The sequence below is a fragment of the Bos indicus genome, chromosome 13 (assembly GCF_029378745.1).
Source record: "Bos indicus isolate NIAB-ARS_2022 breed Sahiwal x Tharparkar chromosome 13, NIAB-ARS_B.indTharparkar_mat_pri_1.0, whole genome shotgun sequence".
Classification (NCBI taxonomy): Eukaryota; Metazoa; Chordata; class Mammalia; order Artiodactyla; family Bovidae; genus Bos; species Bos indicus.
In genome coordinates, this window is record NC_091772.1 from 47578453 (window position 1) to 47594709 (window position 16257).

The 16257-nt window shown below is 45.2% G+C and overlaps 2 protein-coding genes across 2 annotated transcripts; both read right to left on the minus strand.

The window, feature by feature from the left end:
• Positions 1-1159: 1159 nt before the first annotated feature.
• LOC109568123 (transmembrane protein 59-like) lies at positions 1160-2269 on the minus strand. Its single transcript, XM_019973364.2, is given in 2 exon segments — positions 1160-2008; positions 2011-2269. Coding segments are annotated over 2 exon segments (972 nt in total). The 5' UTR covers positions 2255-2269; the 3' UTR covers positions 1160-1280.
• Positions 2270-2369: 100 nt separating this feature from the next.
• Positions 2370-15090, minus strand: PROKR2 (prokineticin receptor 2). Its single transcript, XM_019971999.2, has 3 exons — positions 14722-15090; positions 11973-12573; positions 2370-5806 (listed from the first exon to the last, which is right to left on the minus strand). The coding sequence occupies exons 2-3, from the start codon at positions 12428-12430 to the stop codon at positions 5110-5112; spliced, it is 1155 nt and encodes a 384-aa protein (XP_019827558.2). The 5' UTR covers positions 12431-12573; positions 14722-15090; the 3' UTR covers positions 2370-5109.
• Positions 15091-16257: the final 1167 nt, after the last annotated feature.

The following is a 16257-nucleotide window of genomic DNA, read 5'->3' on the forward strand; positions in this document are numbered from 1 at the left end:
ATGAATCTCTCACCTCCCACCAATTTGTTATAGCTGAAGCAAGTGCCAAACACATTTTCCCCCTATGCCTCTTTATCGCTTAGAAAAATTGTCCTGTATTTGGAGCTCTTTGAGCATCTGTAAAAAAGTAATTTGGTCAAGCAACTCCAGGAGGTGATGTGTGGCCTGGTGGGTGTACCTCAGGAGAGAGGCTGACCTGGTGACCAGAAGGCATTTGGTTCCTGGGAGGCATGAAGAATGACCACTGCTCACCACTTGTGTGATGATTACACACTCTGGCCTTGGACTTGCTTTGTCTTCCAATATGAGAAAGCCCTTTTCCCCACCACCTACTCTTCCTGTGGCCAAGGCCTCTTCTCATCATAATCTGCTTCCCCACATGGCTCCAACATCACATCCAAATAGCTCCATGTGCATTCCAGCTAAATGTGCTCAGACATCTCCCAAAGGGGGCACTTCTCCCATTAGGAGAAATGAAAGGCAGCAGCACTAGAGTCGTCCTGGGGTAATTCTGATTTCTCTGGAACCCTGGAGTCTAGATTATGAAGTCTGTTGGATGGGATGCACTCAGCTTGGCAGAGGGAAGGAAGGTATCTTTTGTGCAGTTTAAGATTCTCTCAGGAGGTGAGGAACCAGTTTAAATGGCCCTCTAAACATTCTTAGAGGAAGTCCTGTCCTTTGGATTCAGAAGGGCAGTTACTGGACCAGACTGAGACCTTGGGACACTATTTTGGCTCCAGCAAGCGTTAGCTGTGCATCCTTAGGCAAATCACTTCCTCATTTGAAATTCATATCTTCTCATCTAAGACACTAGTGAGTTGAATTTCATGCCCAAAAAGGCCTTTTCCTGCTATGGTGTCCTGTTGAGGGGTGTGTGTATGTGTGTGTGTGTGTGTGTGTGTGTGTGTGTGTGTGTGTTTGTGTGATCTTGAGTTCAATGGAGAGATAATGGTTAGATTGAGGAGATATGATTCAAAGCCGACACTTGCCCCTAGAGATAGAACTCACTTTAAGTTTTATAATCACGTGCCATGTGTAACTTTTTCCTTCATAAGCCTGGAATTGGTTTTTACCCCTGAAAGGCCTGAAGCTATTTTTTAATTTCTTCAATTTTATTTTTATTTTTATTTATTTATTTATTTATTTTCACAGATTTGGGTAACTTTATTTGCATTTAATAGTGATTTTTAAGCCCTATATCCAATGAAACCATTTTAAAAAGCTTTATGAGGAATGGAAATTTAGATGTCTATTCCACTTTTCTTTAAAAAAAAAGAAGCTTAGATTTCTGAATGAGCAAGATTCACTTTTGCAGGTAGAGGCCCTGCTTCTTCATGATCTTCAGCTTTAGATCTAACAACCACAAGAGAAGAAGCTGGATATCTGTTTAGCTTTTGTTCATTCATAAATTCCAAGTCACCATAGATACTCAGCTTCTCAGAGGGAACATACTGCTGCACAGCTGTAGCAACAGTTGCACAGCAAATCCAGAGCAACACCATCACAGAGAGGACAAGAGTCATGGTTAAAATCCACCCAGAGTTAAGAGCCAGGCATCTTAAAAAGCCGTCACTTTCTCCATCTTCAAGATAGTTTCTATGTGCTTGTGAACTTCTCATTTGCAGATCTGAGGACATTTTGCTTAGTGATGAGTCTTTCAATTTTGTAGGCTCCTGCTCCAACTGTGGTGCATACTGGATTTCTGGCTTAGACTGGAATATAACTATTTTTCCATCATCAGCTTGAAGATAAAAAGTCCACGAAGAGGTTATGAAGCTCTGTGCAGAGTCCACCATATCACTCCAGAATGATCTTACCAGAGTTAGAGGGAAGAGTAGATGCATTTTTGGCATCAGGGACATGAGTTGTTCTTGTCTCAATTCTGTGTATGGCAGCTGATTCTGGCAACCAAGATGGCAAGCATATTGCTCATCAGATTGGGAATATGCTTCTGTACATGCAGATTCACATTCCAATTTGGTCCGATTTAAATCAATTCCATCATCACAAACTGACAAATTGAAAACAGCCTGCAACCTCTCTGACATGCATACAACTCCTCTTCCTTGGGGTAGGTGTGCAAGGGATACATCAACTGACAGGCCCGGTGACAAGACCCCGTATCACCCAACACCGAGTCAAATGCTTCAGCCGAAGCGGTTTCCGAGCCTCCGGCCAGGGCCATGGCCAGCAGCAGTAGCGGCGGGATCCCCAGTTGGGCCCTGAGCCATAGGCTCCCCTTCGGCAGCGCCATTTTGTTTGCCTCTAATTTCTTCAATTTTAGAATCAACTTATTATTGATGTTGGATGCTGAAAGAAAAATCTCTAATAGCTTCATCACAAAGCCATCCTTCTTTTATTCTGGCCAAGGAAATGGATCTGTCTTGCCAAACGAGATTAAATGTTCAATAGCTCCCAATATAAAATTATATATAAATATTTATATATCTCAGCAATTTAAAAGTATCTTAAGCTTAGCATTAATTAGTCTCAAGAAGAAAAGGGTAAACACAAGTGCTATTCATTTATTACCTTAATACCAGTTAGATCAATGAACGGTCTCCATGTAAACAGCGTTATTCATTAAACAAACAAGATGATTTTAAAATGAAGGTTTTTTTTTTTTAATTTTTAAAGAATGAAATGAAGGAGGAGCGTGAACATGAATGTGAATGTGAACATGGGGTAGTGGTTCTCTGATTGATTTGCATGCATGAGTACTCTCTTGGACTGGCAGCTTGAGAGATGTGACCAAGATGAGAGTGGTTGCTGGTGTGAGCTACTATTGTTCTAAAGGTGCCTTTAAGAACTTCCTTCTCTGTTTCAAGGTTTAATTGTTTAAATGGCTATTACTTCACTGATATCTAAATATACTAACACATAGAAGATTAGCAGGGAAGATCCTTTAATAGTGTGGTTAAGATTCCATATGTTAATTATTTCATCTGATAACAATGTAACAGTTTCATTCACTGCAAACTTACAAATCACACAGATATTTACAAAACTTGTTTCCATTAAATTTAAATGAAGAGAGGTTCAGCTCAGTTCAGTTCAGCTGCTCAGTCCTGTCTGACTCCTTGTGGCCCCATGAATGGCAGCACGTCACACAGAGTCAGACAGGACTGAAGCGACTTAGCAGCAGCAGCAGGCCTCCCTGTCCATCACCAACTCCTGGAGAGGTTAGTATAATATAAAAAGGAAAAAGGGGATGAATTCTTTTGACAGATACAATTGGTAACAGTCTACTCTTAAAGAATCATCTTATTAGGAGAAGAGTCAGGATAGGAGTAATAAATAAAAATGAAGTTATTACATTTGTGAAAATGCAGATAACCCCAAATATTTACTTGCTTGGCTTTAGAATAAATCATATAGTTTTTTAAAATCAGAATTTATAAACAGTTTGGCTAGCCTAATGTTCAAGTGAGTTTACATTTTCTGAGGGTACAATAATTGGGCTGAAAGTGAGTCTGCTGGGTGGTGACATACGAAAATGTTGGTTGAAACACCACTGTTGGATAAAACACCAATGATTAATTAAACACACATAAGCAACTAAATAACACTTTAACTACATACAGAAAAGTGGGAATTGTCCAAATGTGAGTTATTTGAGTCAATCCCAAATCAGTTCCCATTTGTATAGTCTCTGCTTCAAAATGAATCCAGAAGAAATGAGGACAAATATACACAATTACCACAGATATGTGATAATACAAACAGAATTAGGCAACTCTGGGGTGTGTTGTTTGGCAAAGTGCAGGGAAGATTGTCAAAATACTTCTATGATCACAGGGATACTGAAAGTCAGGGGAGGGGGGTTACTGAGATTCTGAGGTCGAATCTTCCTGATTATGATCCAGGACAAGGATTTTTTTTTTTTTCCTCCTGATGTAGAGCTCAGATATCTGCAAAGAGTTCAGGGCTCGTTGGTTCATAGAATAGGATGAAAAAGTGGGAGTGTTTCTCCATAATAAGCCACAGTGGATGGGGTCCAAACAAATTGCTCAGTGTCACTTATCCATTCTCATCACTTGTATAGCTGAAAATCACTTTCATAAACTATGACCTCAGTGGTCTTTCCCAACAGTCCTATAAGGTAGTCCTGTTTTATTGGACAAAACTGAGATGCAGAGAGAATAAACATCTAGGTCACATGATTTAGAACTTGAACCCAGGTCTTTGAATTCCAAGTAGAGCTCATCTTTGAAAAAGAGGATGTGTTCTATAAAAATGGTCCAGGCCTTAGCAAAATGGCCACACAGATTACGTTCATTGCCAGTGGCAAACTCCACTCCTTTCTCCTTGATACTGGAGTTTCTGACATCATTTACTTTAAGGTGTCAGGAACTGGATGTGTTCCTCATTTCAGGATTGCCTGTCTTCACCCAAAAGAATGATGAGCTTTCAAGGATCAGAGGAAAAGAGATTTTTTTGGTTCTTTTCTTTGAAATGACACCATTATAGATAACTAATGACCTGATTATGAGAAAAATTCTTTTCTGGCAACCAGAATCCAAGAGAATGTTCTAATAAAATCATAAGATCTGAATGGAAAAGCTCATTGTGATGGCGTGAACTGTCTCCCCATGAGGCTGTAAACCCCACACTGTAACTTATGGGGTTACACTGTAACTCATGCTTTTATCTCCGTTATTCTATATTCTGTTGGCTTTTGACTTTCCTGCACTGACTGGATACACAATGAGGTAAGATGAAGTATGAATCTAGAAGACCAACAGTGGCCTCTGTCTGACACCTAAATATCTGGATCTAACTCGATGACTCCAATGACTCCTGCCAATTCATTTTGCTATTTAAATATTTTTACACACAGTAGGTAATCAGTAAATGTCAGCTCCTGTTGCTCTTTAATCTCGCTGGTGGTGTTGTGCACAGTACGTTGAGCACGTATCAGTAAATGTTAGCTGCTGTGGTTTGTGTCAAGTCACACTGCATTTTATGACTGCAGAAGCATCCAGCTCCTTGACAGCAGCGAAGTGTGAAAACTGTTGCCCTTTCCCCATGCAGCCTGTGAACTTGGTTATTGATAAACTGTGCGCCAAGTACTGGCTTTTGGGTTTTCCATTGTGAAGTACCAGTGGGTCACTTCAGCCTGATACAATCCACCTCCTCCGTGGCTGGCAGGCGGCTGGTTTTGAGGTCGAGGTCAGCACTGGACTTACTCCCGTGGTGAGAGGGCCGCCAGTGGAGCAGCAGCATCTTCTTGAAGTACTTCATGGTGCTGTTCTTCACTGTCACGAAGCACACGGTGTTGATCATGCTGTTGCTCATGGCGATGCACTCCACAACATAAAAGGCTGTGAGGTAATGTTTTTCCTTCACGAACACAGTGGGGAAGAAGTCGCGCACGATTGTGAAGCCATAGAAGGGCGCCCAGCACAGAACATAGGCCGTGAGGATACACATGAGTACCAGTACCGTCTTCCGGCGGCAGCGCAGCCTCTTCCGGATTTGCTCAGTCTGGAAACCCGGGACCGCTTTGAACCAGAGCTCTCGGGAGATCCTGGCATAGCACAGGGTCATGGTGAACACGGGGCCCAGGAACTCGATGCCAAAGACAAAGAGGAAGTAGGATTTATAGTAGAGCTGCTGGTCCACTGGCCAGACCTGGCCGCAGAAGATCTTTTTCTGGTTTTTGACAATGAAGAGGACGGTTTCCTTTGTGAAGTAGGCTGATGGGATGGAGATGAGAATGGATACCATCCAGACCAGAGCGATCAGGAAGGAGGCTGTTTGATAATTCATTCGTGGTTTCAAGGGGTGAACGATAGCGAGATATCTGGTGGGGGAGGGAAGCATCAGTAGCAATGATGTATGCGGATATATACTTGTAATCATTATTAGTTTTTAACTAACCCAAACACCCACAGTAGCAGACAAAATGGCACAATGACTCTCCACGTACCTATTTTCCAGCGTCAACATGCTTCATTTGATTTTAGCAACATCATTTGGCATTTGGAGGAGAAGAGAGGTTTAGTGGGAACAGCACAGGATTTGGGTCAAACAGATAGAATAAATCCTGGCTTTTTACCTGATTGGCTTTGGGAGTCTAGAGTGAATCAGTCTCTCTGAGATTCCTTTCCTCAAATGCAACATCGGATAAAATGACACCTACCTTGCAGGGCTTCTGTGAATATTAAATGTTACAATGTTTGTGAAATGCTTGGGGTGTACTAGATATTCAATAAATACATGAGGTCTATCATGATTATAAATCCTATTGATACCATCTGACTTTCAAGCTTGCCATTCTGTCTAAGAATATAATGCTTTCAAAACTCTTCAATTCACAGATCTCCGGGTGTAGAGGCAAAAGAAGGTCTGTGGACTAGGACTTTCTCTCTGCTACCCTCAGGTGTCATTCTGCATTACAGAGCTGGAGGGTAGGGGTGGTTTAGGGTGGAATCTGAGCAATCTAGTGAGATGTAAATGACTTGCCCAAGCTCACTTGGTACAGGGAATGGAATGTGGGCTCCGGATACAAACCTTTTACACCCACCTCCATGGGCTGTCTCAAGCTCAGATGAGAAGGTAAGTAAAGTTGCCCTGATACCATCAAGCAGCATATAGCATAAAGCTTTTATCCTCTTTCTAATCAGCAACACTGCCTGGGAAAAAATTTGGAGCCCTTAGTGGGAAATGAGCTCATTTGTGTAGGTTGAACACTTCCTTTCTAGAGAAACCTAATAATATCTATTTAGGTAATTTAGTCCCCTGGGCTCATTCTTGTGCATTTTATGGGTCAAGAGGAAGAGGCGGTGGAGGAAGGTGGAGGAAGAAAAGAGGCATGAGGGGTTGGGAAGAAGCAATTCTGTCTGGAGATGAACATATACCTCATACCTGGAGCTTGAGTCAGGTTATGACCAATAGCAGGAAGACACCCATGGGTTTCTATCTAGCCTTCCCTGGTGGCTCAGATGGTAAAGCGTCTGCCTACAATGCGGGAGACCTGGGTTCGATCCCTGCATAGGGAAGAGCCTCTGGAGAAGGAAATGGCAACTTACTCCAGTATTCTTGCCTGGAAAATCCCATGCATGGAGGAGCATGGTAGGCTACAGTCCATGGGTCGCAGAGAGTCAGACACGACTGAGCAACTTCACTTTGACTTTCACTTTACACTTTTTGGTAACTAGACCTTTTGGTCACCTATCCAAGTTTCTGACTTGACCAAGAAGGCCTTCTGGAGTGCTATTTCTGTCTGTCCCTGGCAATAATCTGTCTTGGGGTTCTTTTATCTGCTTTTGCCTTCCCCTTGCCCACTGGCAGCTCTGACCCATAGACTTCAATTAGAAGATCTCATGGCAGCCTTGTTCACCCCAGGTTGCAGCTTTCTGAAGACCTGAGATAAAACTGGATCTCATCCCATCCACTGGGTGCACCCTAGCTATATAAATTAATGAGCAGTGCTTGCTAGAGTTCTTTACCCATCCATGGGTCCAAGTTTTTCCAAGTTAACCTGCACGAATTGCCTGGATAACACAAGGCTCACAGGGCTGGAGATCAGGACAAGAGGGTTAGCTCATTCTTCACTGGGGCAGGGACATCTCACAATCATTGTCTCTCTGTGATGCTGAGTGTATCAGTTTCCTGTTGCTGCTATAACAAATTACTACAAATTCAGTGGCTTAAACAAATTATTATCATAGTTTTGAAGTCTGAAGTCTGACATGTATCTTACTGGGCTAACATCAAGGTGTCAGTAGGCCTGTGTTCCTTTCTGGAGGCTTTTAGGGAAAAATCTCATTTGTTTTTCCTTTAGGGCTGCCTGCATTACTTGGCTTATGGCCCCCTTATATGTTCAAAGCCATCAATGATCAGTCAAGCCCTTCCCGCAATACATCACCCTGACACTGACTTTTCTGCCTCCCTCTTGCACATTTAAGGACTGATGTGATTACACTGAGCCCACCCAGATAATTCAGTATAATGTCCTTATATTATGACCAGCTAATTAACAACCTTAATTCCTCTTAGGCATAACATGTTCTGGGGATTAAGATGTGGATATCTTGGGGGTCATTATTCTGCCTCCCATAGTGAGTCCAAAGTCCTTACATAATGCAGAACTAGTTCAGGACTTAATAACTCTCCCAGTCTGATTCCAGCATGAAAAGTATCTCAGTAACCAATGCTAAAGAGAATTTCTACAGCCCTGCTTACTCTGCTGTCAACTCTTAAATTCTAATTCCTTTTCACTCAGTAACTTCTTCCTTATCCTATAGGATGCTCCAAAATTCAGAGCTTTATTTTATGATTTATTGTCATCAAATAAATCATAAAGAACACTGCCTGGATTTTCAGAAGCCCTGGATTTTAGCTCTGTACCTAAATCCTCAGATAAATCACTTATGCCCCTGGGACTTAGTTTCTTCATCTGTGAAAGGGAGATAAAAATAACTTTACAGACAACCTTTTTGAAAGGTTCCATTTGAGAAGGTAAATGTACATAAAGCATGCTGGAAGCTATAATACTTTGTTTAAACTCATCTTTTCCTATGACTCTTTCATTGGCAAGAGGGACATCTGTAAATTCTTTGTTGCCATCTATCTGCCTGTTTCTTGAGGTCAACACTCTCCTTCTGGGGTCTCTGTGACTTCAAATAGCATCTCTTTTAGGCCCTCTGCACATGAACATTGCTCTTCTCCTGCTGCCGGTGTCAGGGTTTGTTCTGAGTATGATGTAGTCCCCATGCCTACAGATACAAGCCAATTATTTAATATTAATGTCATCTCAACAAAAGTAAGAGTTTTGCCATCATCTATCCTTCTTATCACTTTGCCTTATTTTTCAATTGGTTTGAAACTGAGTAAGAAAGAGGGGTGCTATTTATTAGAGTCATGAATTTTAAAAGCTGAAATTCCATATGTGCTTTGATATCTACAAAAAGTTTAGCTGTGAGTTCCTCTGTTTTCACTAGATGTATCCCTCCTCCTGGTGGGAAAGGCTCCTGTCCTGCTAGTTTCTCTATCAGAAAACTGCACCCCCAGAATAACTGCACCCCCAACCCACAACTAGTGGGTTTCACTTCCCTGCCAGTTGGCAAAATCATTCAAACAAGCCAATCACATCCTCCCATGGGAGCTAAGGTCACCTCAGTCTCTTGCCACTGTGAAGCCTGCTGTCCACAGCCCCTGCTGGTTCATTCTATTCCTGAGTGCAACTCCCACATGGCACACATGGCCCTGCCTGGTGTGCAGTGTTCTCCTCGCTTGGGCTGGGAGTATACGAGACCAACCAACTGCTGTCAGCCTCACTGTTCTAGCTTCAAGTGTTGTGTGCTCAGTCATCTACTACTATTGAAGCTATAGAGTCCTGCCTTGATCAACGGCGTATAGAAGGTGGTCAGAATAGCACACTCAAATTACTGCAACTGCCTCATGAAGTGTTCCCAGACTGCATCACCAACATAATCATCGTGTCTTCCTCTGAGTTACTCTTATCACTAGATTATTCTAGCTTTTGTGTGGAAGTAAAGCTCCCAGAGGTCAAAGACTGTGTCTTCTACTACTTTATGTTTCCACACACATAGTAGGATTTAGCAACCTGTGGATCTACCAGTTTGAAGCACATGCAGTTGATATCCCCTTATATCCCTTTGCTTTTATCACTTCAGTGGATACCTGTCCACTCCCACCAGCTAACACCTGCATTTCTTTGTCAGAAGGTCTTCTCTGGCTTCCAGGGTACTCTTGGTAACCTGCACAGAACTTCCAGAGGCCCTCACAAATGACTTATGAGATTTGGTATATAAATAGCTGAGCTCCCTCACCCACCTCCCACTCCTGGGAGAACTCTGAGGTGTGATCTACACCAGGTCCAAGAGTTCTGTGGCAAGAATAAAAATCAGTTTCCCACAGTGGAAATTTGTTCAGTGACACAGCCTTTATTGACTGCCTTCCCTTGCTGCACTTCCCATCTCCCTGAAGGTGCTTCCTGGGTGCTACCTGCACATGAATCCTTGTCTCAGGGTCTATTTTGGGAGTAAACCAAACTAAGGCACAGGTTTGAGGCCCTTTGCTAAGCACAAAGGAAACATAAAGATAGAAGATGTGGTTATTGTGCTTAAAATACAGTGTCCTTTGGAAAAGACTATCTGTGTCCCCATACATGAGACTGAAAGACAGATTGGCATCAGACTACAAAGACTACGAGGTGCCAGACTCAGGATTTGGCATGTGTTCTACAGGCATTGAAACTTTTGGAGGTTTTGTAAGGAATGAAACATATTAGAAAGTCTCTTCAATGGTGATATTCTGATGCTTATTATGGATGAGTATGGATTTCAGGGGGCAGTCAGGATCTCCTATAGGGGTGAAGAGACAAGTTAGAGGAGCATAGTGATGGTCCAGCCATGACTTGCCAAGAGATGAGGCTGGAGGGACTATTGCCAGGACCTGGTGTAGGGCTGCATCTGGCAAAGGGGGTGTGTGGGTGGGGGTAGAACAGGGAGAAAAGCAAAGGATGATGGCAGTATTACCTGCTTGTGTGACTGGGACATGGTGGAACTGCTGACAGAGCTGGAAGCTGACTGAGGCAGAGCTAGTTTGGGGTGGAAAAGGAACCACTCCTGTATTGTAACAGGATGTTTACTTCCTGAGAATCGCCAATATTAAAAAAAAAAAAGAAAGAAAAGCCCCACAACTACATTATAAAGACAAAGATTTCAGTGGAACAAAGGGGATGAGGACAGTGGTAACTCTCACTTGAGTAGACAACAGAGTCACTCAGGGAACTGGGTAAAATGCAGATGCTTAGGCTCTAGCCAGGGGATTCCCATTCAGTAGGACCCCAAGAATCTGACTTATTGTATCAAACATATTTCCCCTGGGGTATTTTGTGTAGTTGGTTGATAGGTAAGTTTCATAAACACTGGGTTCAGGGCTTGAGAGCCTCACAGTTGTGATAACAAAGTTGTTTTTTTCCTACAGGAATTAAGTTATAAAAAGGAAGATGCCTCTTATATCTGCATGTGTATTATATTATCATAAATGAAAAATCAATGGGTTGATTAAAAAGGACAATGGACCTAAATAGCACTGAGAACTGGGAAAAACAAGTTGAAAGGTGATAAAAAGGAAAACGATGATTAAAAATACATCAAAATGAGTTTCAGCATAACTCACAATGATGAACCAAGAAGATGTGACACAAATTGGCTTCTTAAAAAGAGCCACTGGTGGTTCAATGTTGGCCTACTACTGTTTACATAAATAAAAGATGTGTCAAATTTGTCTGAAGCTGTAATTAGAGATTTACAACAGATCAAGGACTTCCAGAACATATCATGCAAATATATGCAAATAAGCAGAGGGATGTATGCAAAAAAGAAAGGCAAGAATGTCCTTCTCTCTTTTTTACAAGCAAACCATGCAATAATCTCATTGTAAAATCAGCTTTGCATCAAAGTCACCAGAAACCAGAGTACATATTGTATTATTCCATTTTTGTGAAGTTAAAAAACAGGTAAAATGAAACTATGATACTAGAAATCAGATTGATGGTTGCCTGGGGTGGGAGGATTGGTAAGGGGCACAAGGAAGCTTTCTAGGGGATGAAAATGTTCTATATCTTGATTTGGGTTGTGGTTACAAGAAAAACTTTGCACATGCTGCCTTGACTGGAAGCTGCCTTGTCTATAATGTAGCTAAGTAGTAACTTGCTTAAACCTGCTGCTTTTGCTTGTGTGTTGGAGAGGCTCATGGTTATACCTGTATCTGAAGCAGATGTGGTATATGGCGGCATGGCCAAGAGCTAGGGGTTTAGGAGACTCACTCTTGCCTACATTTGGAAGAATATGAACCACAACTGAAGAAACCAACCCTCCTTTTGCCTCCATAGATGGGCAAACATTTGAATCTGGAGTAAAGCCAGCTGTTAGAGCTGAAGCGAGGAAAGAGACCTGGGCCACCTCCATCATGTTTCCCGTGCCTGACATCCTCACCTGTCAATAGCAATGGCCAGCAGGGCATTGGTGGAGACGTAGAGTGAGACGGTACGCAGGTAGTTGATACAGGCACAGAGCACATGGCCATGCTCCCAGGAGAGCTGATGCACCACATAGTAGTCCATCTCAAAGGGGCAGCAGATGATGGCTACCAGGAAGTCGGAGATGGCCAGGTTAGCAATGAGCAGGTTGGTGAGGTTGCGCAGCTTTTTATAGCGGGTGAGGGCAGTGATAAAGACAAAGTTGCCAATACCACAAGTCAGCATGATACCCACAAGTGCCACCCCGATAACAATCTTGGCTGCAAAGAAGGTCTGAGTCTTGGTCATATCCTCATCCTCATCCAGAGGGAGGTCATAATCATCATAACTGAAGTTGAAGGGGAGGGAGGAGGCATGTTCTTGGGGTATACTGAAGTTGGCTGGAAAACTAGCATTTCCATTCTGGGCTGCCATGGTGAAGCTTTCCAGTGAGCGGTGTGTGGGAGATTCCAGGGTCTGCAGACTCTGAGCTAGGGTCCAGACCTTCTGCTCTCATGAGGTCAGAGATCCTAGCACCCTGCCCACATCCTTGGGGAGTCAACAGGCCATCCTCGATCCTGGAAGGAGACACAGCCAGTTGATAAGATACAGGTGAACACCTAATAGCATCTTCTCAGAGTCCCCCCAGGTGTAGGCAAACCAGATCCAGTGTCTACCCTCAGGCAGAACTGCCCATGGTACAGTGGGGAGGACACAAGATATCTGGAAATTGGGAAACCCCCTACTGACTGGCTGTCAGGAGGTATTTGGGCATGGGTTGGTTTGGACTCCCCAGAGACACCCAAGAAGAATGTATATCTTTGCTCTTTGCCCAGGGGCCAAGACCAGTTTGACTGCCCAGTCACCCTCCCCTGCCCCCCAGGAAGCCCCAAGGTGGGGTCTTCCAGAAGTTTTCCCCAGCTGCTCAGGCAGCTGACTCAGGACTCTATGGGAATCACAATTTTGTGCCAGCTGTGGTCAGGGACAATGAAGCCAGAAGATGTGGATACAGTAGGGTCTTTTCTCCAAAGCAGGGACTGCTTCCTCTCTGGGCCAGTTCACAGACTTGAAAATCACGTTTCACATGAACAGACTGAGTCATCTTGGGCCAGTGATTTATGCTCTCTGAATTCCAGTTTTCCTATAAACCAAAATCCTGATGCCTAGCCCAGGGCCTGGCACAGAGGAGGGGCTGTTGAAGGAATGAATGAAGATCCCAACCAAGATTCTGCAGGTGGAGAAGCCTGTGGGTGGGAGGGAATTCTCCTGCTGCTTCCTGAGGCCATTTTAGAAAAAAACTCCTGTCTGCTTCTCTTTCCTGCCTCCACTCTTTTGATCTGCCCCCTCACCAGGCCCCCTGTTCCCCTTCCAGCCTTGACTGGGAGGCACCACATCTCCTTAACGAGTCTGTGTCCTCTGAAAGTGGTGGCCGCTCCAAGATATTGCTTAACTGAAAACAGCAGCCCAAGGGGGTGGGGAGGTGGGGGTGGGGGGAGTGTCAGTGAGGATCCAGGAGGGCCTGAGGGCTGACGTATCCCTTATGGTTTAAGTTCTCTACATTCTTGGGGCCTCCAGATGCCCATGGGGGAGGAAATGAAGTCTCTGAAGTACTGAGCCCTCAGAAGATAGGGTACCGTTGGGTTCGAGGTGTCCGAGGCACTGGGAAAAGAATCCAGACCCAGCACCCGCGGAATACCACCCCTCACCTACCCCGCCCCCCCGCGCTCATCTACCTTCCCCCACCTCCTAGCACACTGGGAAGGACTCCCAAGAGTGGGAGCCACGGGATACTGGAAGGAAGAAGCGGAAGAAACTGGACAGTAAGTTTGGTTTGGTCCAACCGTGTGAGAAGACGGGGATAAAGGACAGAAACTGCTCCCCCCAACCCCACCCCCCAGCCCCAGCACCGACAGCAGTCGCAGGATGGCCAGTACACTCCAACCTGCGGCGCGGCAGCCTGCTGTGTACCCGGGGAGGTTCAAGACCGCAGCTAGAGATAACTTCGTTTTGGATCGCCTCTGTCTCACCCAGCCCCCGACAGACATTACTAAGCTGGAGATCGAGAAGCTGGAGTCGCGCTCTCTCGGATTCTACTTTCGGCTGCTCTTTGGTTCTGGTCCCGGGACCCGCGAGGAGACGAAGGGCTCCCAGGGTGGAGCTGGTCCACTCCCCATTATCTCGGGATGCTCTCCCTGCCCTTGACCAACCCGCTCCGGGAGCCTGGTTCTTCCTCTCCCTTATTAACCACTGGCACGGCCGCGCAGTCGCCGGAGGCGCTACCCTAGCAGGGGCGGGAATCGAGTCAGAAATTCAGGCTCGAGAAGCAATGCATGTGAGGCCTCCAGGCGGGAAGAAAACTGGGAGTGGAGAGAGAAGCTGCAGAGCGGGGATTTTCCCAGAGACACTTCCCCTTTCCTGCTCACCTTCCCGAAGGGGCTCCCCTGCCCACGCCTTCCTCGAGTTTGGTGCTCGCCCCTCGGCCCAGCTACTCAGTGGCTCCCTCCGTCCGTGGCCGCACTGCCTAGTCCCAGCTTACGGGCCCCTGCCTGGGCATCTCCCGGCACCCACTCCTCTACTGCGAGCCAGCCAGGGCGCATTCGGAAGGCGGCAGCAGGCAAAGCGGCCCGAAACTCCCTAAGGAAGAAGCGGGCGTCTGAGCCCTCAGCCCGAGTGACGCCCCCCACCCCGCCACCGGAGCCCGGGACTGCGACAAGCTCTGCACTTACCGGCTTCCGCGCTCTCCCCACCAGCGGTCTCGGGAACCCGGACTTGCGCTTCGAAGGAGGTGTCCCTATTCCTTCTCACCCAGCGCCCTTCCCAGGCGCGTCGTGGTCCCCGGGTTCCAGCTAGAGTTCGCGTTCCGCCCTCTCAGCTCTTCCTGGCTTCTGCGGCCCGGCTGGGTGCGCCAGCTCCGCTCTGGGCTCCGCCCCAGGGTCCCCGCCTGTCTCAGCGCGAAGGCGGAGGGTGGCCTCTCGCCTTGCGCACCTGGTGCTCCCAGGATTCGGGACGCACGAAGTTCTACCCGCCTTGGCGGGGCCGGTCCCTCGAGAGGGTTTCTGAGCCCTCGTACCCCAGTGTGAATGGGACCTCAGTAGCCGTTTAGATAGGATGCAATTCTGAGGAACCCGCGAGGCCTTCTGTACCCCTGCGTGGCGCCCCACAGGGATCCTGTCTTCCTGGAGCCCAGTGACAGCATTCGCTCCTGCTGCATACACTTTGATTACTTCTGGAGGAGCCTAGGGTGCATTCTATCGTTCGTTCAGGAAACTGTGTGCTGGGGACACTGTCGAGTGCAGAATGGGGCTTTGGGGTTGTGGGGGAGGCGGTTCCTCTGGAGGAAGCTGGAGACTCTGGGAGTCTTGCCCTGCTCAAAGCACGGACCTGAAGAACTCACTAAAAAGTGCGATACCCACAACTGCCAGAGACCTTGGTCATTCAAAACCATCCCAGTTGGGGTCCTCCTGTCTTTAAGGAGTCTCTTGAGTTCCTCACTTTGTTTACAACAGGTTCTGATTTTAGGCAACTCCTATGGTTTCTCTGGTCTTTGGTTTCCTTACACATTGAACGAGGGGATTAAACTCTGAGGATCTGCAACTGATGGCTGGCAGCTGCAAAGCAGAGGTAAGCTCTGGCTTTACAGAATAGGAACTGGAAGCTGTGGCAGGAGACTGAAGGACTGAAGGTATTGCCTGTTGTTAAATCCTAGCCAATGATTATCGACAGTTTGGAATATGGACAGGTCAGGTCTTCCCATCTTTTCACGGAGTCTGGGATTTCAGAACTTTATAAATAGTCTCTTGGGTTAGTTAAAACAAAACAAAAGCCCTGTGTTGTCCAAAGAGAACATATTTCATAATGGATATAGTCCAATGGGATGCCAGTTACAAATTCCTGAATGGATGATTAAGAAAACTTTTGGGTTGTGACATTATGTGATTCTGCCTCTCACCTTATGTAGAACTAACCACACCCTCCTTCTTTTCTTTAATATTTTTTACTTTATTTTTTCAGATTTATTAGATAGAGTTGATATATAACAATGTGTAAGTTTAAGGTATACGATGTGATGGTTTGATACATGTATATGTTGTGAAATGATTACCAAAATAATGTTAATTAACACATCCATCACCTCACATTTCTTTTTTTTTTTTTTTGGTGGTGAGACAGTTTAAAGTGGTCAACTTTCAACTCATCACCTTTCGAGTATATAATGCAGTACTGTTAACTATAATCACCATGCTGTAATTAGATATTCAGAA

What these genes read in the sequence shown, in the direction of transcription:
- PROKR2 (XM_019971999.2), bottom strand. Translation starts at nt 12,430, where the DNA reads ATGGCAGCCCAGAATGGAAATGCTAGTTTTCCAGCCAACTTCAGTATA. An exon ending in CTGGCCATTGCTATTGACAG is followed by an intron (nt 5,807 to 11,972) that starts GTGAGGATGTCA and finishes CTCCCCCACCAG; the next exon opens with ATATCTCGCTATCGTTCACC.